The following is a 25,364-nucleotide window of genomic DNA, read 5'->3' on the forward strand; positions in this document are numbered from 1 at the left end:
GCTTGGAAGAAATGGATCGTGGACAGAAATAAACACTTGAAGGCCTGCTGTCGGTTGAATTGATTAGCATGTGTGTAAATACGTTCAATACCATCATTTTAGATTATTTGACGAAGTATCACATTTTTAATTGAACTGTTGCTGTTTAAATGCGTAATGAAAACATTTCAAATTATTTAAGTACAATTGAAAATCTGAATGATACTTTTGCTGGATTTTTTTTTCTTTTTTTGCATTATGCTTAATTAATTCATTGTCTATCATTTTAATTCGAGCACAAGCACAGCTTTGACCTGCAAGACTCTACTCTGCAAGTCTACAAGCGTTCTAGGGGTCCTGCGTGGGCCCGCCCCTTCATTAGGGAGATCACATCAAACTGATAATTGTCGTCGTGCAGACTTTAAAGGCTCATTTCCCACAAAGGGAATCTAATTATTTGTCTTTCTTTCGCATTATCCGCCTATTTAGCCTTATTCGCATCTCGGTGAGAACGAACGACGTCCTCTGCAAAGGTCGCATTTTGCCACTTGTGCTTCGCTTTGAACTCGTTTTTTCCGCCTCAGCTGTGAACCCATAAACCTCCGGAGATGCACCCACGTATAAAAACGTCATCTCCTCAGAGAAGCTCGTCTGCTGTCATCATCTCTGGATGCTGATTTTCTTCAACATGGACCTCAGTGCTGCAACGTCCCAAATCCTACAGGACTGGAACATCGGCGAACAGCTCCACTCCTCGGGCTCCTCTCCAGAGTCCAATTCCTTCTCCTCTGTGGACTCCGTGTGCTCCTCGCCGGAGATGTTCTACTACGGAGGCCACCGGGAGCTCGTCTCCGGGTCTCTACGGCGAGGTCCCTGCACCGGCTCCAAGGCGCATGGCAAGGCTAAGATGTCCACCAAGAGGCGCGTAAAAGCGAGCGAGAGGGAGAAGATGAGGATGAGGAGTCTGGCCGAGGCTCTGCACCAGCTCCGGGAGTACCTGCCGCCGGATTACACCAAGAAGGGCCAGCCTCTGACCAAAATACAAACCCTCAAGTACACCATCGAGTACATCAACAAGCTCTCGGACATTCTGAGCCATGCGTAAAAGTCACCAATTTACGCAACCACGCGTAGACGTCATGCGGGGTCATGCTCATTTTTGGGCTCTTTTTTTTTTTTTTTTTTTTAATATATACATGTCAACAAGTGTGTTTGAATTCATCTCGTGCCTTTGCCCTTTTCTGGATGTAAATATTGTTTTGAGGGCACTTATGTTTTGTATACGAGTTTACAATTGTAAACTCAACAATTAATTGTTGACACATTAGAGAAATGTATAGGTTGAGGACAATAGTCATGCATTTGTCTTGCTGAAAAATAAACACCACTCGTGTCTTATTTTTTATTATTTATTCATTTCATTTAATAATGTTCTCCGGCGAACGCGCATGTTAAATGGGTGAACTTGAACGCTTGTTTGGAGAGATACAATTGGTTCAACCATCAAACAGACCATCCACTCATAGTGAAGGAATGGGGTCAAAATACAAAAAGTCCTGCCTAGCTACAAAAACAGATGTGCTCAAACCTCATTGAATAAAGTACATAAGCAGACAAGTATATTCACATATTAAATCAATAAAAAAAACATTTTAAGCATATATATATATATAATGGTATATAAAGGTATAATTATACCTACACACCTACAAGTCTAATTTGTGCTTCAGTGTCTTAGCATTTTCCTAAATTTGAAGAAATCAAACGAGCACGCAGTGAGTAAATTGGATAACAGGTGATTGGCAATGGCTTTTGCCGTGAGGCGCAGATAACACGCTCCCTAAATTGTGGACAAAATCCAACAATATTGTCCGAACACCCGAAACAGGAAGTGCAGCGTCCCATCACGTTAAACGTGGGCGCATCTGTTTAGTCACCGCTGCCAGCCAATTTCAAAATTCATAATGGTCAACGACGAGGCAGAGTGTCAGGGGCAACTTCCCCCATTAAAAATGTACATATGTGCACTGTAAATGCTTTATATTTTAATAAATGTTGCAAAGCACTGTATGCTGGTCTCACATTTTTAGTGGTGTCTTTGCAGAATAAATAATCCCATATATTGAGTTTTAATACAAAAACAACTTGATGAATTGAGACGTAATTTGCAGAACCCTTTTACTTTATTATAAAATAAGACAGACACACACAAATTGGTTCAGGTGTACAATTATTGACTGAGCTTCTGCCCTCCCTCCGTGGGCTCGTCCTTCCACATGGGCTCCTGGATGTGTTCTGGAATTTTCTCTATAGCAGTCTGGTAACAAAAAGCATCATTATGAGGCTTGTGAACACATCAATGATCCAAGCATAAAGCAAGAGCCCAACTCACCTTGGTCACCTGCATGGCTACACTTTCCGGAAGGTTCCTCTGGATGTATTCTAGATACACCCGAGCTGTGGAGCCTGTTAAATGAGACAACTACAAACACAGTCCAAGTTATAAAGCGTTAAATACCATCCCACATCCAGTAATCACACTCTCACCTCAATGCAGCGGTAATGTGTCCTCATCTCATACTGAACCCTGTGTTTCTTGAAGATGTGGACAGACTTGAGCAGTGTCAACCTCTCCATGTCTTTAGGAGGTTCAAAACTGTGAAAGAGGAAGGGAAGAAAACAGAATTAGACAGCATGGCAGTGTTGTTTTTATTTGTATTATATTTGCAGAATGCCATTTTTGCTACAACAACTTTGTGAAGTCTGCATAGATATTCCCATGACTCACACTTTCCCAATGGTGACGCCAAGCTCTTTGGCCGCCATAGTGGCAAAATACTCATAGCTGTCCAAAACTGCCCTGTCGTGGCCTTTCACCAGCACAGTAACTTTCTTGAAAAGTGTGTCGGGCTCTTCCGTCACGGTGATCTGAAAGGTGAAGCGTTAGAATGACTTCCTGGGTAAATGAATTAGATGTTTCAAAGGTTGGTGGATTGTGATACAACTCACGGGGGAGGCTGTTGATGAAAATAATGTGGTTGTGTGGAAGGATTGGCTCAGATGGAGGGGACACCTGCAAAGATTTGAATGCAAAAAAAATGTAAAGGGTGTGTGGCAAACCAAATGGATCCTCACATGCACCACAATGCTTATTCATAGTAAATGCATTAATGGAAAATAAGTTGTGTACATATGCTTGGTAGGCCGATTGATCACTCCAAATTGTCCCTAGGTGTGAGTGCGAGTGCGAATGGTTGTTTGTCTCTGTGTGCCCTGCGATTGGCTGGCAACCGGTTCAGGGTGTCCCCCGCCTACTGCCCGATGACGGCTGGGATAGGCTCCAGCACGCCCGCGACCCCCGTGGGGACTAAGCGGTTCAGAAAATGGATGGATGGATGGAAGTTGTGTACATCGCAGAGCATTTCACTGATCTGCATGTCACTCACTAAACATAGCTGGCATGAATAGAGCCACAAAAAACTGACTAATAGTCGATTAAGTAAAATTTTTAGAACAATGCTACATACCGAATCGTGGGCCATTTCTGGTGTCCTGCACAATGACCCTGAATTTGCGGTGCCTGAAAAGCATGCGCATATTAACAGACGCTAGGTTTTAAACGGTCACCAAATTACACCATTACACCAAATGTGTATAAAAAAAAAAAAATTACCGAATGTGATATTCGGCCTAGTATCCTTGCCAAGGAGCAAAATTCTCCTCGGAACGCCATGGAAGCGGCCATGTTTTCAGAGTAGTGTGGGAAATCGGAAGCAAAACGTATCGCACTGCTGCCCTCGCGTGATCTGGAAGGTACATTACACCAACAGAGGCAATTACCCAATACCGTACGCGTAAAACCGGGGAAACCTCATTCTGACAGCTATGAGAGAAACACTCAAATATTTGCAAATCAAAAGTATTTACATGACCACATGAACAACATTTTGAACGTGCTTTGTTATTCGTGCTTTGACGACGTCGTTGATTCAAACGAGGCTTGAACGTGACAAGCGAGCGTCATGTGACCGTCACGTGACCCAGTTGTCGGGGCCCTGTTGCCAGTTCTTACAGAGCTCCGGTTCGGCTCACACAGACCAAGCAGGGAGCAGCGACAACAGCCGAGGTATGCTTCACACTTTATTGCTGGCTACCCTTTGACTCACAATATACCCTACAGTTTGCAAGAAATTATACTCGCGCAATGATGCAAATCAGCTAGGCGGCTCGGTCTTAAAAAAATACAGAATAACGCTAGTCGACTTGTCACGCTAACAGTAGCCGGATAGCGAGCAGTGCCAGCGGCGGATGGACAGCCCCTGATCGCCGCCTTGGCTGGTTCTGGATCAGCTAAGGTTAGCGGGATGGTTAGCCGCCTCTTTCCCCCCCATTTTTTTCAATGATGACAATAAAAGGTTAACAAGCGCGTGTATCTGTCGCGCCAGCATAATTTTAAAAAAATCAGAAAGGAAAAACGTGGATGAGGGCTTTTGTCTAATGGCGACATGTTTTGATGCACAGATCTGACAAGGAGTTACCTCAACCTAGCATCATTTTAATGACATTGTATTGTTCCGCACCGTGATATTATTCTACTACGCTATGATCTGGGCCGCTCGGCTCTCATATGATTCTAATTGAATAGAAAGGATGCTTTTTTTTTTTTTTTTTACCAATGCAAATGATTTACCATTTTATTTACCACGCAATTATTATTCACACTTTATCTCATGTGCTTTTAGCTGCGAAGGGGGCGCCTAGGTCCATCAGCGTGTGCTAATTAAAGCGGAGCCCAAAATGATACACGAGTCTTTTCAATTATTCATTAAGTCGTTATAAATCCTTCCCCCGCGCAGAATAGTCATGGAACTAGAACGTGCCATAAGTAATAAAAGGATAATGAGGGTGCCATTCAGGCCAGTTTATGAATATTTATTTGCAGCGCTACCCGGATGGAGCGTGACTTTAATTATTAATTCTTAACTAATGTATAGTGGTCATTTGTTTACGACTCCATTTAAAAATAAGTAAACCTGCCTATTGGATGGAGCTGTAGTCTATCAAGAATCCTCTGCAACACAGTAGTAAAGTCCAAATTGCAGTAAAAACATTTATGAAAAACACTTGAGATGGTGCCGAAGTAGAAACGAGGGCTACTTTAGGACACCTTATCAATATTTGACATAAGCAGTCGAGTGGTTACGCGGCAAACGTCAGTGTTTATTTATGAGCTTTGCTAAATGGAGCTGCATTTTTTTTTGGTCTGTTTTTCCTTTGGGTCGCCACAGTGGGATGCCCGAGGTTTGCCGGCGTTATGACGTTACCGGGAGGGGCGGAGCTCTTGCGGGCTTACAGCTGATGGAGAGGAGTCCCTGCTCCTCCTCCTCCTCCTCCTCTCACATGCGCCGCCAGGATCGGATGATGAGGATGCAGCACGGCGGCGGCAACACACAAGTAGCGCTGGGATCAAGGGCGAGCCGCAGGACATTCTGAGCGGACTCATTAGCGGTTTACATGCATTTCTTCCTGGATGTTCAGTCATGACAAGTGCCTTCCCAACGCGGATTTTCCAACTTTTCTGATATTATTTGGACCCTCGCAGAGGTTTTCACAGATGTCCGGGGACTCTATGCAACAACACTGTCTCATATTCATCGAACCTCTAACCTCAGCACAGGACTCTTGAAAGGAGGACCCTCCTCCCCGCACGAGACTCCACGGGTAGCTTGGCGTGGTACGACCGCAGGGATGTTCGCCTCAGTGGAGCACGGCTCGGTCCTCTGCAGCGACTCCAACATCCTGTGCCTGTCCTGGAAAGGCCGCGTGCCCAAGAGCGAGAAAGAGAAGCCGGTGTGCCGGAAACGCTACTACGAGGAGGGCTGGCTGGCCACTGGGAACGGCCGAGGCGTCGTAGGCGTCACTTTTACATCCAGTCACTGCAGGCGGGACCGGCCGACCCCTCAGAGGGTCAACTTCAACCTCAGAGGGCACAACAGTGAGGTAAAATGGAACATGTTTTTTTATTTTGATCATTTTGAGGGGGGGGGGGGGGGGGGGGGGGAGTGACAATGTAGTAGTTTAATTACTCAATATTTTATGCATCAGTATCAGTAAGTGTCGGTAGCTGGCATCGGCAGCTTCTGCGAGAACCTGATAAACGTCCCGATATGAGCTGTTTGACTTGATTTTTTTTTCCAGGTCGAGCTTTGCTTAAGGCGATCGTCGATGAGTAAGGCTACCATGGCTTGGAGTGCCCCCCCTTCTTTCTCCTATGTCTCGAGTCCGTTTCAGTCAGGGTCAGAGATAATTAAAAGGGGACGCCGCTCAAAAGGAGCGCTGCTGAAATTGGACCTAGTTTCCGACCAGGCTGACAGTCAACAAGGAGAAAAGCTGCCCATTTTCACTCTGTCAACTTTAATGAGCGACTGCTAACTTATACTGCCGCCTCCTGACCTCCTGTCAGTTGTGCCGCGCTTGAAAAACACAAGATGGGAATTATTTTTATCCGCCTTTTATGAACACTACGTAAGAATCCCTCTGGGATGGGATTTAAAATAGATCAACACCTCGTTTGACAAGCCTCCTTGCAGCGTCTATTCAGTCTAAATGAGCGCGGAATATATGAGGAGTAGTTTGACAACGCCATTGTGGAGCTTTATGCTACCTTGTCTGGCAGTACGTTCGCTTCCTTTCAAGCAAAAATAGGACCTGCGCCGACACATTTGGTTTTTCGTATTCACGCCTTACAGTATGGCTATTCGTGATTGATGACAAGATAATTGGACAGCTCTGTCGCATTTGACACATTTTGGCATGCAAGTCAAGAACCCTCAAGCGATATTTGCATCAAACCATGCCGTTCGTTTTTAGTCGGGATTAGTAAACCCGGAATAGGTTTGCGTTTATACCGTAGGCTTTGTAGGCGGGATGTCGGAAAGCTTCATCAGCATGCGACTCGCCAATTCGTCCGACAAACACGATCATAAAACAACGCTGCGTGGCCGGCAGCCTTTTGATTCGGATGTTCCTCGATCACGCCCGAGGAGCGCTGAGTCGTAATCATGAAAATTGATCAACCCATCGTGCCTGTCACGCCTGATGGATTACTTTGCGGCTTTATCTGGGAATGAGTCACTGAAAGGGGGCAGTGATAGTTAAAGGGAAAAAAAAAAGTACAGAAATGATAATAAGCGTTCTGTCATTTTGATGAGGAGTTAAATATAATCAATTAGACTTTCATGCCTTTTTTCCTGCACCTTAAATCATTCTTGTGCTCTCTACCTGTCTGACCACTTGACCCGTGCGCCGCGCTTAATGCGAACAGCTTTACCGCCGCTAATCCAGCCACGGAGAGGACATGTTGCATAACGAGCTCCACGGCCGTGTCAGGTCTTCTCGCATATTTTTTTTTCCAGATTTTCCGTCGCATGGAGGCTCTTTTGGATTTCCATTTGACATTAAAAAAAAAAAAAAAGCCTGTACCCGTTGCCCTTCCTCCAACTCTGCTCTCCCTGTTTTTTTTTTTTTTTTCTTCTTTCTAACAGCACAGCAGTTCTCTTCTATTGAGTTAAGCATCTGATTTAATATCTTGTCCAAATCAGCGGCCTCTGACTCTCTCTCCCAGTTTGCTCTTGAGCCAGGTGCTCTTCACTTCTCCAGTAATAAAGAATCGGCTCGGCTCACAATCGGGTTTTATTGGAAATATCCAAATTAATCCCCTTTTATCCAAGCGGACACTTGTGTTGTAAAACTGGCAAAATAATTTTGGTATTGATTTTTTTTTTTTTTTTTTTTTTTTTTTTTTTAATATGCCCAGTTTCTGTCCACCAGCCAAGACTATGAATTTCTTTTGGCTGACACAAAGGGCTCCCTGCCAGCGTTCATTGTTGCCATGGACCTTCGTGCTCCTGCTACTGTGATGCTGAACCTTCACAATGTCCTTTCACTTTTGCTGACTGCAAACTGACCCCCTTGATTTCATTTGCCCTCTTCCTTTAACTTGCTGGGGTCAGTTTAGCAGCCCGCCTGGATCTCTCCATGCCCCGCCCCTCTCCTTATTCCGTCTGTCTCCATGTGACGTCCGATCTCTCCTCGCGAGGTGCTCAGCTGTCTCCCCCGTGGGATGCCTGACCAGCTCGCACTAATCTCCACACCCTGCTAAATTTACACTCACATGCGCGGATTATTCTCACCCTGACGTAGACGATGGTGCGGGACACGACATGTGGCGCACGTGGTGCCATTTTTTTTGGGTCCCTTTTGATTTACATCTGGTCCTTTTGTTGGAAGTTAAGAAGCTAATGTTAAGCCCAGAGACTGTATCTTTAATAAGACATAATAATGGCGCAATATTAATATAATGCCCTGTCATCAATTTTATGTATTCAAACTCACTTGTTAGTGACACATCATCTCTTTTGCATCAGTCTAGTGTAATCCTCATTAAACAATACCAAGGTGGTGGATTGACACCAGAGCAACTCAAAAGGTCTCCACTGAAACGTTAGCGGTTGTCGGAGTCACACTCGGAAAGTGTAAGCCCCGGCTAAAACGTGCCCTGTGTTGTGCCTCGGAGCATGTACGGCCCACGTGCTTGGTTGAGTGAGTGAGAGAGCAGAGCTGCTGCCCGCTTGGGATTATTCCTCTGGGAAAAGGGTGAGTCACGCTACAGAAGAACAGGCAGATAAACACATGCAGAAAATGGAGGGAAGCGCTTGGGGATGGCGATGAGTTCTTTGAGGTGACATTTAGTGTCCTTACCGCTCAGCGTCTTGTTCCTCTGTTGAGCTCCATTTATTTTTGTCACAAAACCTCAATTGTGTGTCATGCGTCTGACAATTACAGCTCCTCCAAGGATTTTTCAAAATGAGGTTAGCTCACGTAATGATAGACTGGATGGAGTTCAATGCTAAACTTAGCTTTGCGCTAATGTAACCACTGGTGGTTTCGCCACGTGTCGAGCATTTTGAAGCAGTCTGTCTGACTCATTCATTTATTGTCTCTCTCCAAGGTGGTCCTGGTGCGATGGAACGAGCCCTTCCAGAAACTGGCCACCTGCGACACCGACGGCGGCATCTTTGTTTGGATCCAATACGAGGGCCGCTGGTCGGTAGAGCTGGTCAACGACCGCGGAGCTCAGGTAAGAGGTCACCGAGTACAAATGCTAGAACTGCGATATAGACGTGCGTTGTCAGCATTTGAACTCCAAACTCGTGTGGCTCGACAGGTGAGCGATTTCACGTGGTCGCACGACGGCACTCAGGCGCTCATCTCCTATCGCGACGGCTTTGTCCTGGTGGGGTCCGTCAGCGGGCAGAGACACTGGTCATCCGAGATCAACCTTGAGAGTCAGATCACGTGCGGGATTTGGACGCCCGACGACCAGCAGGTAGGAACGCACGCTTCTAATTTCCCAGGACACTCGTGTTCTAATGCTTTTGCCATTACTGCGCAGGTTTTGTTTGGCACCGCCGACGGCCAGGTGATCGTGATGGACTGCCACGGGCGCATGCTAGCCCACATCCTGCTGCACGAGTCGGACGGCATCGTCAGCATGTCGTGGAACTACCCGAATTTCCTGGTGGAGGACAGCAGCGAGAGCGACACAGATTCCGACGACTACCCGCCGCAGCAAGGTTGCTTCGCTCACTCAATGTCGTGCTGACTTGCCGTTATCCGGCTGTTTTATTTACGTGCTGCAGGGAAGCAGATGTGCCACCATCTGTGAGCTTCTCATCCCGACTCATGCACATAATATTTTTTTCTTTCTTCACGTTACAGTGCGCAGCCACAAACCTCTGCTCACAGTTAGCTTCACATCTGGAGACATTAGCCTGATGAACAACTACGATGACCTCTCGCCCACCCTCATCCGCACTGGCCTGAAAGGTATTCACCCCCCTAACCCTAACTCCCCCCTTCTGAAAGTTCATCTCATGACCCGACTCTCTCCCCCGTAGATGTGGTCGTCCAGTGGTGCTCGCAGGGGAACCTTCTGTCGGTGGCCGGCATGGAGAAGACGCTCCTCTCTCACGACCCCTCTTGTACTTCTCCTACGAGGAACGCCATGGTCAAGTTCTATAATGTCCGGGGTGAACACATCTACACACTGGAAACACCAGCGCAGGTGATCAACAGCGACAAATTGGAGAGCAACAAATATCTGTGTGAAACGTGCTGAGCTCAACTCCTCCTTCTGCCCCGGCAGCGCCCCATCACCACGCTCTGCTGGGGTCACCGGGACAGCCGCCTCTTCCTGGCGTGCGGGCCGGCGCTCTACGTGGTGCGGGTGGAGCACCGCATTGCCAACCTGCAGCTGCTCTGCCAGCAGGTCATCGCCACGGCCGTGAAGGAGGAGAAAGACGTGGCTAAGCTCACCATGCCGTCACGTCTCTGCTCCTACGTCACTTCCGCTTTCATCCCCACCATCAGGGTAAGATCGGATGACGTGACACTGACAACAAAACCTGACCCCGCCTCTTTTCCCCCCCAGCAGCCCATTCCGGACCCCAACAAAATGCTCGACTTTGTGAGCTACCCAACAGCTGGCAATGAGCGTCTGCATTGCACAATGAAGCGCACGGAGGACAACCCAGAAGTGGGCGGGCCCTGCTACACTTTGTACTTGGAGTACTTAGGCGGTCTGGTGCCCATCTTAAAAGGTCGACGCATCAGTAAATTGCGGCCGGAGTTTGTCATTATGGATCCCAAGACGGATGGAAAAACAGGTAAGGGGAGGGTCTTATTAGCATGACAATTTAGTTAGTCTTCCATCTATTTCTTTTTTAATTCCATCTCTCTTGCCAGATGAAATATATGGCAACAGCCTGATATCAGCGATGATTGACAGCTGCAACTGCTCCGACTCCAGCGACATTGAGCTCAGCGACGACTGGGTCGGCAAGAAGTCTCCAAAGATATCCCGGGGCAGTAAGTCCCCCAAGCTTCCCAGGTGCGCAATTATGATTATTTTTGTGCATCGTGTTTCGCTTGACGTCATTAGTCGTAACGGAATGTGCTTTACTGCATGCTTAAATCATCTTTTCCTCCTTTTCCCATTTGCTACCTTCTCTGTAGAGACTTAGTTTGTCCCTTTACCAACAGAATCAACATCGATCCCAGGAAATCGCCTAAACTCTCTCGCACCGCCCAGGAAGTTTCCAGATCACCACGTCTACCCATACGCAAACCCTCCATTGGCTCGCCCAGTCTAACGCGGAGAGAATTCCCTTTAGATGACATCACTCAGGTACTCCGTCACCTTTGTATTCAGCAAGCGCTTTGAAAGGATGACCCATTTCTCACCTGTGTCTCTTAATGCAACTCTTTCAGCAAAACTACCTTGCTCAGGTCACATCAAATATTTGGGGAACAAAATTCAAGATTGTGGGCCTCGCTGCATTTCTACCAACAAACCTCGGTGCAGGTAATCGATCCATGCCATTGTGTGAAGACGTTCTTGGATGATGTCGTGACAATGTTCCTCTGACTTTTTTCCCCCCTCGTCTCCCCTCAGTCATCTACAAAACCAGCCTCCTCCACCTGCAGCCCAGACAGATGACAATTTACCTGCCGGAGGTGCGCAAGATCTCCATGGAGTACATCAACCTGCCCGTCTTCAGCCCCAACGTCTTCAGTGAGGACGAAGACGACTTGCCCGTGTCGGGCCCCGCTGGGGGCACAGACGACAACCCGCCCTGCACGGTCAACATTCCCATTGCCCCTATCCACAGTCCCGCCCAGGCCATGTCCCCCGCCCAGAGTATCGGCCTGGTCCAGTCCCTGCTTGCCAATCAAAATGTTCAGCTGGATGTTCTAAGCAACCCCACGGCCACTTCTCCTGGAGCTGCTGCTTCTGCTTCTGCTACTTCCGACCAAAGCCAAGATGCCGCGCTTACAGCCCACTACACGGTCCCAACCAGATACTCCAGTCCTGGTCAGGTCATCTTTGGAGGGCTAGACATGAGTCGCCTCACTGTCGGAGCCTCGCAGTCTCATCATCAGCAGCAGCAGTTACATCAGCTCCAACAACAGCAGCACCAACAACAGCTCCAGCAGCAACAGCAGCAGCAGATGCTGCAGCAACAGCAGCAACATCAACAACTACTTCAGCAACAACAGCAGCAGCTTCAGCAGCAGCTCCAACAGATGCAACAGCAGCAGCAGCAACAAAAACTACAGCAGCAACAAATGCTTCAGATGCAGCAGCAGCAGCAGCAGCAGCAGCAGCAGCAGCAGCAGCAGCAGCAGCAGCAGCAGCAGCAGCAGCAGCAGCAGCAGCAGCAGCAGCAGCAGCAGCAGCAGCAGCAGCAGCAGCAGCAGCAGCAGCAGCAGCAGCAGCAGCAGCAGCAGCAGCAGCAGCAGCAGCAGCTTCACATTCAAATCCCCGTTTCCTCCATGTCGTCAGCACAGACCTCAGTGCTTCCGACGGGGGCGCTGCAGATCCAGATCCCTCACCCGCCACCTGATCTCGTTGAAAGAGGAGCTGCGGGTGAACATGAGACCCTGCTGAAAATAAAGACCACGCGTTCGGGTCCGCAGCTGGCCGAAGCCGACACGGTGGTGTTCAGCGCGCCGCTGGAGCTGAGTAAAATGAATCCCCCTCCTCCTTATCCTGGAACTGTGCCCTCTTCTATGTCGGCCTCCGGCGTGCCCTCAAACGCCTTATCGGGAACAATTGGGAACTCCCCTGGAACGCCACCGCCTGGTGATCTGAGTGCAAAGAAAGCAGATATCCAACTTTATCCCCCGAGTCAGCACCAAGGCCAGTACCCCACACCGCTAGGCTACGAGCGAATCACCACCTTTGACAGCAGCGGTAACGTGGAAGAAGTCTGTCGTCCTCGAACCCGTCTCGTCTGCAATCAAAATGTCTACAGCTTGCAAGGGCCGGGAAGCTCCGCCACCCTCAGGGTCACCTCCTCTGCATCCTCCTCGGCAGAAGGCAAGAAGATCCAGCTGCCCTACAGCTCCGCCACACTCAACAGACTTACCGCACCTCGCTATTCCATACCGAGCGGAGACCCTCCCCCGTATCCGGACCCGGCCAATCAGAGTAGCGGCAGGAATCCTGGACAAAAGCTGGATAGCAGTCTCATCCACGCCACTCTCAGGAGGAACAGCCGAGAGGCCACTCTCAAAGTGTCCCAAATGATGGAGCCGCCCAGACCGCTGCCGCCAAAAACTAAAAATAACAGTGCACTGGCGGCCTCCTACCAGCAGAGAGTGCAAACTGCCTTATACACCTGCAGTCAGTGTAGCAGCGGGTCCAGCGTTGGAGTCACGGCTCCGGGCAGCGCCAATGGGATAGCGGGGGGCACCATCATCAGGCAAGATTTTCCTCCTGGGAACGGTGCGCCGCACAGCACAGTCATCGTACACTCCAACAGCGGCACCCCTCTGGGCTCGCAGTCCTCTTACAGCCTGCTCAGCTCACTGGAAGGACCCGGACCTACAGCGCTGGGAGCGAGCAGTGGCCGAGAGCGCGTCGATTATGTTAATTCAGCGTTTACCGAGGACGAAACGCTCAATCAGTCCCTCAGGCATTTGGCTTTGGGAGGAAATGATGCGTCAGGCTTGCTGTTTAAACGCCCGCCTCCCTATCAGTGGGACCCCGCCGCCACGGAGGAGGTGTGGGTCCCTCAGGAACGGGGTGCCATGCTCAACCCCGCCGGCCATCCACTACCACACAAGCCGCCGCCGCTTATTCTCAGCCCAGCTCAGCACTTGGACGTGTCCAGGCTGCCTTACATGCTGTCTCCCAGGTCGCCCACCACCCCCGGCGCCGGGTCCTTTCAAGCCGGCTACCAGATTTCTCTCCAGTATCCCCAAGTTGCTGCCTACCCCGCAGTGCTCACGTCACCTAGACCCTGTTCCTCCTCAAAAGAGGTGGGTGGCCCCGTGTCTCTCTCACAGCAGGATGCCACCATTGTCCTACCTGCCGGTTACCCCGCCAATCTAACCAACCTGGCCTGTTGCCCTCTACCACCTATGTACCCTGGTTCCGGGCTCGCCATTCCCCCCATCGCCCTCCACACACCTTGGGGTACGTACAACTCGTGCCCCCCTTCTACCAGTCCTGCTGTGCCCCTACCGCCCAAAGCTTCCCATATGACGGTAGACAAAAATGCTCTCTCACCACCACCGCTGCCTCCGCCTCCTCCACCTCCTCCACCACCACCACCCCCGCCACCATCACACGCGGAACTGCAGAACCACGCGGGGCTACAAGACGGCATGGCAGAAACCGGGGACGGTTTCCAGGAAGTGTTGTCTTTAGCCGAGAGCCCTGTGCCACCTCGTTCGGACAAGTTCAGCAAGAAGAACCGCAAGAGGGCGGATGGGAGGGCGGAGGAGGCCAACGTGCCGCAACTGGCTGAAGGGAGCAAGTCCAAAAAGGAGGGCAGGGCACTGGGGGACTTCAACGCCCTCATCTCCAGCCCACGGCTGGGAGGGAGGGACAAGAAAAAGGTGAAAGGACCAAAGGAGCAGCTAAAGGCCAAGAAGCTGAGCAAGGCCACCGCCAACAGCGAGTTCCAGGACAGCTCGGATAGCGAGCCAGAGCTTTTCATCAGCGGGGACGAGCTCCTCAACCAGTGCCAGAGCGGGAAAAAAGGCTGGAAGACCAAGAGGAACCTCAGGGCGGCCAGCGAACTGGAGGAGATGAGGTGTCGCAAGGCCAATGAGAAGGAGGACCGAGGGCTGGGCAGCCAGGGCTTCGTGTACGTCATGGCCAACAAACAGCCTCTGTGGAATGAAGCCACGCAGGTCTACCAGTTGGACTTTGGCGGTCGCGTCACGCAGGAATCCGCCAAGAATTTTCAGATTGAACTCGAGGGCAGGCAGGTGAGAAACCTCACTGCGTTGTAATAGGAGATGCTCGAGGCACGCTCACATATTTGCCCTCTGCTGTCTTTTGCAGGTGATGCAATTCGGCCGCATCGACGGCAATGCCTACATCCTGGACTTTCAGTATCCCTTCTCCGCCGTGCAGGCCTTCGCGGTGGCTTTGGCCAATGTTACGCAACGCCTCAAATGAGACGGCGCCCCAGTCTCGAGCCCCACAGAGAAGACGTCAGGGGAGAAGTCCAATCCCGCTGCACTACACGATGCTGCCACTTGAGTCGCGGTTGCTGGGCCGGCTGCCCTTTCGGCAACCGTCATGCAAATAAACGCTGCTTCAATTAGTCGACTAGAGGCTTTTAGACAACCAAGAGAGGAAACTGTCCATTTTTTTATTTTTTATTTTATTTAAAAACAAATGGAGCAGTAGTAATACTTGAAAACCACACTCTGGTGATTGTTGTTATTTTTTTCCCCCCAGAGCACACCTAGGTACTACTGGCCACTCAAATCCATTGCTGTACAACACTCACCACTAGATGACACTGCTTTTGCTTTTAGGAGGTGCTTGTGATGCAAAATGGCGGACTTTTGTTTTCGCTCTGTCATTACTTTTTTTTTTTTTTTTTTTGCTCCTGTAACTTCACACATTTTATACCTGTGGCTGCTGGCGTTGGAATAGGAGATTTTTTTTTTTTTTTTGCAATACACATACCATTGAAGGATGAAGAAACATGGATTAAGTTATGCGTACCGTACATTGTAAATCGTCGAATTGCTTTTTTTTTTTTTCTTTTTTTTTTAATTTTCCTAATAACCCATCATGTCAACACGCGGCTTTCATTCGGGAGACTAAGTTGTGATGTCGCTGTGATGTCGGCCACGGCACCTGTTGTCACTTCTGTGAAGTGCGTGTTCAGCGAGGGGCCTGATCGGCCCCCTCACCCTCTCACCCACCCTCAAATCTTAAATACCACACTTAAACGAGGTGCAGGGAATATTTTTCTACGTTACTCTCACAATCTCCTCAGACATATCAGTCTTACTCAAATGATTTTTGTGTGTAAAGAGACTTGGGTGACTTCTGCCACTGTGTTTCAATGCTGTAATACTGTTCAACGCAAAAATTGAAATCATGTTTTTATTCACTTTTTTTTTTTGTCTTCAAAGTCATAACACCAATGAAGGATGGAGCCAGTGGGTCGAATCCCCAAATATGGTTTGTTGTGTTTTCACAGTAATGCAACATTTTGTCATTGTATTGCAACTTTGGTCAAGTACAATTCCATCTTAATTCATGCAAGAATATTTTTCCTCATAATACAACTTTTTGTGCCAAAATACACTCTTGCGAAGAAATGAAAAGAGCCTAAAATGAATAATGCTTAGTTGTGCAATATTTTCTCTGGACAAAAAAAATATTTGGTTGATGGCCCATATTAATACTTTTCTTTTACATTCAGTATCTCAAGTTGCTGGTTTGTACTTTTTTTTATTTATGAGATCGTACATTGTGGAGTTTACGCAACTTTTTTGTTATTTGTTTTGTTTTGCATATGCTCTAGTGTTGCCACAATTGTGAGGTTTTGGGGCAAGTTTGTGACTTTTGAAAGGGGGGGGCATGTAGAGTAGACTGTCATGTTGTGTGTGCCTGTGTGTTTATTCACGCTTCGACCCGTTGCATCTGTTGAGTCCATTCTCCCGGCCTCTGACATGTTCACATCAATGTCACACCAGTCACGAAGTGCAAGCTTCTGGATTCACAAAGGCCAATGTGGACTTCTAAGCGTTTTTTTTTTTTTTTTTTTTTTGACGAAATGTAGATATTGCAGGATTTGGCTTTTCATTTGAAAAGGTATGTGCTTGGTATTTGTAGGTGTTAGACTATTTGGTGACTGAACGTTTTTAGTGAATGGATTAGTAAGGCATGTCATGTAAATTATTTTATAATTGTATATGTTAAGCATCTTTTGAATAAAGCATCTTTGTTGCCAAAAAGGTCTTTCAATCTGAAGAATAATTTTGAAAAAGATACTGTTGGGTTGACAACATTTATCTGAAATCAATCTCAGAGGCGGTAGGTCTTTTTGGCTTAGCGTTTTCTTCTGCGCAGAAGGGCGCACCCCAGACACACGCAGCAAGTGTGGCTGAGATCCGCCCTCTTCTCGAGTTTAGCCGTGCTTTTTATTGAGAAAGAAACAATTGGGCAAGTGTACATGATCGAGTAGGTTTCCAAACAGGAAGGACATAATTATATCTCATTACCTCAACTTAAATAAGACCTTTGTCTGCTTCAGCCATCCCATGACAATCTCATGATCTGTACATGTCTAGCTAACTATGGGGCTTATTGTATAGCGCGGCTAATGACTCATTAGCCGGCCATATGCCCCCAAGTCATTATCACAAGGCCTGATGGTCACATACTGCGGAGAATCTTGCACACAAAAGTAGATACATAGATTCCAATGATAAAAAGTATATTATTTCCAACAGATACAGTGGAGCCTCGGTTTTCGAACACAATTCGTTCCAGAAGGCTGTTCGAGATGTGAATCGTTCGAATTCCGAATCATATAAAATTTAATCCGTTCCAAGCCCCAAATAAACCCGCCTTTTTTAAGCAATTTTTCATTTGCACATTTTTGTCCAGTCACGAAACTGCAGCGCACCGCCGAACGCGCAACCGTAGCGCGTCGCCGACCGCGCAACTGCACCGCGCTGGTCGCATTGTTGTGACAGAGCCGTCGCTGAAATTTAGAAAATATTTTTAAAGTCCTGCTGTACTTTCCAAAATTTAAGTGGACATCAGCTTGCAGGGAGCTTAATTTTGTCCGATCGCGCAACTGCAGCGCACCGCCGAACGCGCAACCTTAGCGCGCCGCCGACCGCGCAACTGCACCGCGCTGGTCGCATTCTTGTGACGGAGCGGTCGCTAAAATTTAGAAAGTATTTTTAAAGTCCTAATGGACTTTCCAAAATTTAAGTGGACCTCAGTGCGCAAGGAGCTTAATTTGGTCCGATTGCGCAACCGCAGCGCGCCGGGCGCTCACTGTCGCATTGCTTTAGGAGCGTCTTTGTGTTTTAGGATGGCTTTACTGCTCCCACTTGCTTCCTTTGGAGGCATGATTAGAGTTGAGGCAATCCTCAGAGTAACGAGAACGTAATAACGAACGGAGTCAGTTGGCATGCGGGTCCTCTCGCGAGGTTCGACAACCGAATTTCGTCCGACACCCGAAGCAAAAAAATCTCGAATTTTTTGTTCAAATACCGATTTTTTCGAGAACCGGGACGTTCGAAAACCTAGGCTCCACTGTACATCAACACTCAATGCGCCTGCGTTTATAATGGACGTCACGGATTTGGGGTGAAACATCATCAGCCGCTTCGCTGTCCGCGGTGCTGATCTCTAGTCATGTGACTGTTGCGTTTACTCCACATCCGCCTCCGATCTGTTGAATCCTTTCTCCTCTCTCTTTTCTCCCTTTCGCCATTGAGCCCTCACAAAGGAAACCGCTTTGCTTGTACACTCAATTCAACCGGCAGGCGAGCTATTTTGCCGCAGCTTTTAACCTCTCTTCTCTCTGCATCCCTTTGCATCGCCATTTTTCCACCTCCACCTATCCATCCAAGCATCCGCACGACACTGGCCGTAATGGACAGCGACTACTTGGAGAACCCCCTTTACAGCGAGCTCAAGCACTTTTGCAGAAAAGTCCAGGAGGTCTACAACGAGCTGAAAGAGGAACTGACACCCCACCGGGATGAGCGCTTTTACAGGTGCCCCACTTGCGTACGACGGCAAGGCGTTTTTTTTTAGGATAATGATGTTATCTATGCAAGGCGTTTTTTTTTTAGGATAATGATGTTATCTATCTATCTATCTATCTATCTATCTATCTATCTATCTATCTATCTATCTATCTATCTATCTATCTATCTATCTATCTATCTATCTATCTATCTATCTATCTATCTATCTATCTATCTATCTATCTATCTATCTATCTATCTATCTATCTATCTATCTATCTATCTATCTATCTATCTATCTATCTATCTATCCATCCATCCATCCATCCATCCATCCATCCATCCATCCATCCATCCATCCATCCATCCATCCATCCATCCATCCATCCATCCATCCATCCATCTATCTATCTATCTATCTATCTATCTATCTATCTATCTATCTATCTATCTATCTATCTATCTATCTATCTATCTATCTATCTATCTATCTATCTATCTATTTGATGTTTGCGGCGGGCAAGAACAAAAAAAACCCCAAAAATCTACATATAATTTACGGCCATTGAAAATGCGTTTTTTAAAATGTCAAAATTTAATAGAAAAAACGCAGATAATTATTTTATACAATAATTATATTTAAAATAGCACATAGAACGAAAATGAATAATGTATCGAATATGTGTATGCGAATCAAAAATCTCAAGCAAAACGCTGACGTTGCAAGCGTTCCTTTTTAGCTCCGCCCTTTTTACGTGACGTCACACTACTGTTTTCGCTCAGTTGGCTTCTTCAACACGGATGTAGTCTCACCATCAAAGCGTCTTTTCTTTGGAAAACGGCACAAATGGAGCCGTAAGTGATACGTTGAGTCTTACTAGAAACGTGCCAATTCATAACTATATAGTTAAACTTATATTTATAAATGACAAGTGCTATAAACTATAGTCTTGATGCGCCATATGCTACCGGTAGCACTGTTAATGTCGGGAAGCTAGCTGTGTTGACATACTCGAGTCGTGGATTTTTACAGTCTATTGGCCAATATGAGAGGTCAAATGGCATCTTTTGTGTTTTTGTTTTGTCTCCCTATAGATTGGCGCCTATGCGTCTCTACACTCTGTCCAAAAGACATTTCGTGTTGGTCTTCATGGTGTTCCTCGCTTGTTTCGCCCTCACAGTTTTAATTGGAATTGCAGGTTAGAGCTGTCTGTTATACTCAAAGTAATAAATCAATGTGAACTGCTACATATTTAATGGCTTTTTTTTCTTAATAGGTCCAAAAATTCTTTCGGAGCAGGTGTACAATGGGGATCCGTTTCTTGCAAAAAATGTCTCAGTTAAGGTAAGGTGACAAAGTTTCTACTTAAGTACTGAAGTTTTTCTACAGCAGTTCTGCGTGTGGTCAAAGGAACAATAAGAGAAAAAAACCCAGCAGAGTATTTTATTGTGTTGGTACCCAGCAGAGTATTTTATTGTGTTGGTACAGTATATCATCTTTATTTATTTCTGAATTGCAAATTAATGAATTTCTCACTTCTGTATTTTCAGACTGGGCCCTTCAATCTAAAGTCCCCACCTCTGACCACTTATCACCAGCAGTTGTGGCTCACCTGCGTGATTCAGGCTCAGCACACTAATGGTAAGAAGATGCAACATTTTGTGACAATGGCTCGCTATTTGGTGTTAAAACACGGCAGCTCCGCTTAACGCATTGTCTTCTCCCGCAGTGGGCGACTTTCAGCAGCCTTTTGAAATCATCGTGGAGCTCAAGGGTTCGATGCAGGACGCCAGCATGACGCACATCAGCAGCGCACGCAGCAAGTCGCGAACGCTGCACTGCGGCGCCGTGAGTAGCAACCATTCCTTAACCCTCCCACGCCAAAATTAATTTGTCATCACCAGTGTGAACTTGTTCCAGAAATGCGATGAGATTATCGTGCTGCATCTGAGCTACCTCGACTACAACCAGTATCAGGTCACGGTCAGCTTCAGAGGCCTTGAAAACATCACGTACGATCTCAAGGTCAACTTTGTGGTAAGATGTGCGCACATTTTTGGAATAACAATATTGTCAACCGTTTGATTAACAAGCAATGCGTGTGTTTTAGTGGAAAACCTACAACCCGACATTTTCCCAAGTGGAGATTTGGTTCCGCTTTGTCTTTGTGGTGTTGACCTTCATGGTGACGGTAAGGGTGTTTTATTTATTTTTTGACAAATGAGGACTATTGTGAGCCAGCAGACATTTCAAGCGTGCCTTTACTTCTTTTTACTTTCAGTGTCTCTTTGCTCACTCACTGAGAAAATTTTCAATGCGGGACTGGGGCATCGAGCAGAAATGGATGGCCATCCTGTTGCCTCTGCTGCTGCTTTACAATGGTAATTCCTTTTCTAAAATGTGTTAATAACCGATAGGCTGCTTTGAAAATGTCAGCATTTATTTCACTCATGCAACCACTTTGACAAACGTGTGTTGCATTCCAGATCCCTTTTTTCCGCTGTCCTTTCTGGTGAATAGCTGGTTCCCCGGTATGTTGGACACCTTCTTCCAGGCGTTGTTCCTTTGCTCTCTGCTGCTCTTCTGGCTCTGCGTCTTCCACGGCATACGTATTCAGGTGAGTCCCGTGTCATCGCCACACTTGACGGCTTTGCATAGTCGAATAAAATGTGATGCCGCAGGGCGAGCGGAGATGCCTGACCTTCTACCTGCTGAAGTTGATCATCGTGGGCCTTCTGTGGCTCTCGGCTGTCACGCTGGGCATATGGCAGACGTAGGTTTTATCTGTCCTAACCCTAACCTTTCACAGTCAAAGAAAAATACCCAACTGATGCTAATTTGAATCTCTGGATGAACAAAAAAAAAATAATAATCAGATAACCAGTGAATTGTCAGATGATTTAAAAATAGATAGCCTTTTTTTTTTTGTCCCTTATCACTTACAACAACAAATATATGAATTACAGAAAGTATTTCTTTTCTCAATAGGGTCAATGAAGTCCAAGACCCCACCTATCAGTACAAAGTGGACATTCAGAACTTTGAGGTGAGTTATGTCATAGTCATGTTGACACAGTTGAAAGAGTTTTCTGTTTCATCCAAAATGTCATCCTCCCAGGCTATGAAGTTGTTATTCCTGACTATCGTTGTCCTTTACATCCTCTACCTGATCTTCCTGATTGTCAGAGCCTGCTCGGAACTCAAGAACATGCCTTACTCAGGTTTCACACCTCTGGCAAAAAACAAACATAAAACGGTTAACCGATGTTCCATTGTATTCATTTTGGGTTTGACTTGTTTGTAGATCTGCGGCTCAAGTTCTTGACAGCGCTGACGTCTGTGGTGCTCGCTATCAGGTACAAGCGCTCATCAGTCTTTGGATCGGTTCCAAGTCGGTCACACCTCGCTGTGTCTTTTCTGTCCGCAGCTTGGTCATTCTTTACTTAAGGTTCGGTGCCAAAGCGCTCCAGGACAATTTTGTGGCCGAGCTGTCCACTCACTACCAAAACTATATCCTTACAACTTGAGCGTGATGTGCAAACATTCTTTCCATCCATTTTTGTGTTGATAAGACTTTTTAAATGTTAATGTCACTGTCCTTAACGTTGTGAAATACCGGCCGAGTTTTTGTCCTTCTACGGCCTGCTTAACTTTTACTTGTACACGTTAGGATTTGTGTACTCGCCCTCCAAAAATGCCCTTTATGGTAGGTTATAGATAAAAAACAAAAAAAATTCTCATCAGATTGATAATAGGTCGATTAATTGATTTTGGTTTGATTTGTCAAGACTCCCAGTTCAAGGATAATCCCGCTTTCTCCATGCTGAATGACTCAGATGATGACGTCATATACGGGTACGTCTGCTCAACTTCCTGGTTTTGACCAGAAATGTCCAATGTTGATATGAGTTGATTTCCCTTTTGTCTTTTCCAAAGGAGTGAATATGAGGAAATGCCTTTACAAAACGGACGTGCCATTAAAGCTACCGCCAACTTCCAAGATGAGAGCGACAGCGACTGATGTGGTAGATGCAAACTAAACAAACAAAAAAGCATCATGTTTATGTGTAAATAAGAAATTTTGACAAGTATATTTTTTAAAAAATGACCACTTCTCCAGAAATGTACTATACTGTAAGTCTACTGAAAATGGAGGCATGTTTTTTTTTTTTTTTTTTTTTTTTGGGGGGGGTCAAATTGCGAGATTTATTTATCCTTTATGACGAGCACATATTCACTAGAAAGGAGTAATAGGGTCACTCTGAAAAGAAGTGTACAGAAACTAAAATGAGTATATATGGGAAATTATGAAGGAATTGCAGATTTTAGGGATTTTGTTTTGTTTAACTACTGACGCCTGTACTACCGCTGTGGTTGTCGGCGCAAGCTACTGTGTGACATAATAATGACATCACAAGTTAAAAGCAACGACGCTCGTAAACACTTAATCCGTAGTGCCAAAGCTGCGTTTCCAGGCCATATTTGTTAGAAATCACTGAGGCAGTACCATATTTCTTGGTTTCTGAAAAAAAGGTTTTGTAAATGCACTCTTTTTTTAATTTATTTGTTGACATTTTTTACTTTGTTGTACTTATATCTACTGCTGTTCAAGCTTTCCAACATACTGCTGTCTGATCATTTTTGCCTTTATGTGGGTGTGTTAAATAGAATACAAATGTTCTTTTCTTCGCCATACAATGTACCGGTATGCCAAACATTTGCTGCTGTTTGCTTTATCCACGTTTACAGGGAGCGCACACGAATATTATCACATGTATTCTAAATGACTCGGTGCCTTTTCCTCACGTCAAAGAGATTAGTGAGCCCCCGTCTTTCAATGTGAATGTAATGTTGTCAGTTTCAAGTGCTGTAACGAGACGGCGGGTCCTGACGTGTTTCAAATAAAAAGAGGGAAGAAAAATATCTTTGAAAACAACAATGCACAAATGGCTCATTTTATTCAATGACATACAGAAATGCAGTCGACATGACCTAAGACGTTAATCTTCAGATGGCCAAGCCGAAAACGCTGACGATGCAACACATGGACTTGTTCTCCCACTTTACAGCACAGCTTCCTGTTTGAGACAACAAAAGATAAGAACTGCTTAAGATCAAAGTCAAATTTATTGTCAATTTATTGTCAATTTCTCCACATGCCAAAGACACACAAAGAAACCGAAATTTCGTTCCCCCCATCCCATGGTGACAAGACATGGCCCACAACAGACAAACAAGTAAACAAGTATAACAACAGCGTGCTGAATAAATAATGAATAAATAACACAACAAATAAGAGGAGCAAAAAAAAGGAGCAAGTGAGATACTAATAAAGTAAAACTATTTACCCTTTGAAAGCTTTTTGGTGGCAAATTTAATTTCTCTGGTCGTGTTTAGTATACGTATTGTGCTGTAGCTATTTTCACACGTTTCCTCTTTGTTTCACTCAAACTGCATAATATATTAATATATATATATATTTTTTTTTTACCGTCAGTAGCATTGTCCCAGAAGCATGAGCTGGCAGTCTGCAGTCCCGCCCCGTTGTTCTGCATGATGATACAGGTGACTTGAAAGAAAAAAGTCATACAACTGTTATTAAGAATTCACGGGACATTAGGAGATGAATATTAACACCAACCGATATATTTAAAAGGCTTTCCGAGCTTGCACAGTTGACTGAGGCACTGCTCCACAATGGAAGTGCTCCACTGGTTTACCCGGATGTGTTGATAGGAGCTCGTGCCGATGGTTGTTTCTATAGACTGCGGTAAAAAAAACACCCAATACTGTACTGTACATCAAGGTGTGACAAGAATTTCCTTGACAAGAAAGATCACCAAATGATTCCCGAGCGCGGCACCGCTGCTGCTCACTGCTCCCCTCTCCCCCAGGGGATGGATTAAAATCACATGGGGATGGGTTAAATGCAGAGGACAAATTTCACCACACCCAGATGTGTGTGTGACGATGATCATTGGGACTTGGGACTTTAACTTTGTTTCATCAGATAAGGCAATTGAAAACTGTATGATTGTATTATAATTGTTTACCATTTTTTATTAAATACAATCACATTGAATATTGATTAGAATTGTTTTCAAACCATTATAGTACAATATTATGAAAAACGCCCTGCGATTGGCTGGCAACCGGTTCAGGGTGTCCCCCGCCTACTGCCCGATGACGGCTGGGATAGGCTCCAGCACGCCCGCGACCCCCGTGGGGACTAAGCGGTTCAGAAAATGGATGGATGGATGGATGGATGGATATTATGAAAAACATTTCTTTAACTATGGCAAAAAATAAATTACACTACGCATGCGTGGCAACCGTAGCCATAGCAACCAAATGTTGCTAAACAGGCTATCGTTAGCTTGTTAGCTAGTAACAGGATAAGATAACATTTATCTATACATGGATATAAATATATTTCAACTTACGTCTTTTACTAGCTTGGTGACATCCTCAACGACAAACGTCGTCTGTAGGCGTGATACATGAGAAAAGTGCTTCAGTCGTAGTCATCGTGCTAGCATTAAATTCAGTGTTGTTTTTAATCTTTTTTTTTTTTTTTTGCGACTTAATAGCTTCTCAGCCTAAAATGTTCTTTGCACCTACTTACATTTAAGATGGGCATATTAATTACTTACCTCCTCTTCACCTTCCTCCATTTTGGTGCAAACAGCCAAGTGTCTCGGCTATGTCCACATTTTCCGGTTACGTTATTTACACAAAGGTCCCGTCAGAATAAGAGTGTTTCCATGACAACGCACAAACGACCAATCAC

The 25,364-nt window shown here is 46.1% G+C and overlaps 5 protein-coding genes across 9 annotated transcripts; 3 read left to right on the top strand and 2 right to left on the bottom strand.

Annotated features, from left to right (window-relative positions):
* The first annotated feature begins 298 nt into the window (after nt 1-298).
* On the top strand, nt 299-1,377 carry msgn1 (mesogenin 1). The gene has a single exon (XM_049757120.2). The coding sequence runs from the start codon at nt 650-652 to the stop codon at nt 1,082-1,084; it is 435 nt and encodes a 144-aa protein (XP_049613077.1). The 5' UTR covers nt 299-649; the 3' UTR covers nt 1,085-1,377.
* Nucleotides 1,378-2,143: 766 nt separating this feature from the next.
* On the bottom strand, nt 2,144-3,867 carry mrps10 (mitochondrial ribosomal protein S10). Its single transcript, XM_049757113.1, has 7 exons — nt 3,653-3,867; nt 3,507-3,559; nt 2,989-3,052; nt 2,768-2,907; nt 2,527-2,635; nt 2,372-2,461; nt 2,144-2,296 (listed from the first exon to the last, which is right to left on the bottom strand). Exons 1-7 carry the CDS (start codon nt 3,722-3,724, stop codon nt 2,210-2,212), a joined length of 615 nt encoding a protein of 204 aa, XP_049613070.1. The 5' UTR covers nt 3,725-3,867; the 3' UTR covers nt 2,144-2,209.
* A 90-nt stretch (nt 3,868-3,957) lies between these two features.
* tulp4a (TUB like protein 4a) lies at nt 3,958-16,818 on the top strand. Of its 3 annotated transcripts, none has more exons than XM_049757090.1 (14): nt 3,958-4,105; nt 5,268-5,979; nt 8,990-9,118; nt 9,206-9,367; nt 9,434-9,614; nt 9,760-9,867; nt 9,939-10,105; nt 10,187-10,411; nt 10,472-10,706; nt 10,786-10,930; nt 11,056-11,227; nt 11,311-11,404; nt 11,495-14,823; nt 14,900-16,818. In XM_049757090.1, exons 2-14 carry the CDS (start codon nt 5,728-5,730, stop codon nt 15,014-15,016), a joined length of 5,316 nt encoding a protein of 1,771 aa, XP_049613047.1. In that variant the 5' UTR covers nt 3,958-4,105; nt 5,268-5,727; the 3' UTR covers nt 15,017-16,818. The 3 variants fall into 3 exon arrangements, with proteins under 3 accessions (XP_049613047.1, XP_049613049.1, XP_049613048.1); XM_049757092.2 differs by having other exon boundaries at nt 11,083-11,227; XM_049757091.1 differs by having other exon boundaries at nt 10,475-10,706.
* Nucleotides 16,819-18,220: 1,402 nt separating this feature from the next.
* On the top strand, nt 18,221-23,513 carry tmem181 (transmembrane protein 181). Of its 3 annotated transcripts, XM_049757103.2 has the most exons (18): nt 18,222-18,613; nt 19,301-19,428; nt 19,669-19,772; nt 19,851-19,918; nt 20,125-20,215; nt 20,304-20,422; nt 20,495-20,611; nt 20,685-20,765; nt 20,856-20,955; nt 21,061-21,191; nt 21,256-21,347; nt 21,563-21,620; nt 21,693-21,795; nt 21,879-21,930; nt 22,002-22,084; nt 22,191-22,280; nt 22,363-22,429; nt 22,511-23,513. In XM_049757103.2, the coding sequence occupies exons 1-18, from the start codon at nt 18,476-18,478 to the stop codon at nt 22,593-22,595; spliced, it is 1,707 nt and encodes a 568-aa protein (XP_049613060.1). In that variant the 5' UTR covers nt 18,222-18,475; the 3' UTR covers nt 22,596-23,513. The 3 variants fall into 3 exon arrangements, with proteins under 3 accessions (XP_049613058.1, XP_049613060.1, XP_049613059.1); XM_049757101.2 differs by lacking the exon at nt 19,301-19,428 and having other exon boundaries at nt 18,221-18,600; XM_049757102.2 differs by lacking the exon at nt 18,222-18,613 and having other exon boundaries at nt 19,297-19,428.
* dynlt1b (dynein light chain Tctex-type 1b) lies at nt 23,500-25,359 on the bottom strand. Its single transcript, XM_049757122.2, has 5 exons — nt 25,228-25,359; nt 25,018-25,059; nt 24,216-24,339; nt 24,066-24,143; nt 23,500-23,652 (listed from the first exon to the last, which is right to left on the bottom strand). The coding sequence occupies exons 1-5, from the start codon at nt 25,246-25,248 to the stop codon at nt 23,582-23,584; spliced, it is 336 nt and encodes a 111-aa protein (XP_049613079.1). The 5' UTR covers nt 25,249-25,359; the 3' UTR covers nt 23,500-23,581.
* Between the last annotated feature and the right edge of the window lie 5 nt (nt 25,360-25,364).

The sequence above is a fragment of the Syngnathus scovelli genome, chromosome 20 (genome assembly GCF_024217435.2).
Source record: "Syngnathus scovelli strain Florida chromosome 20, RoL_Ssco_1.2, whole genome shotgun sequence".
Classification (NCBI taxonomy): domain Eukaryota; kingdom Metazoa; phylum Chordata; class Actinopteri; order Syngnathiformes; family Syngnathidae; genus Syngnathus; species Syngnathus scovelli.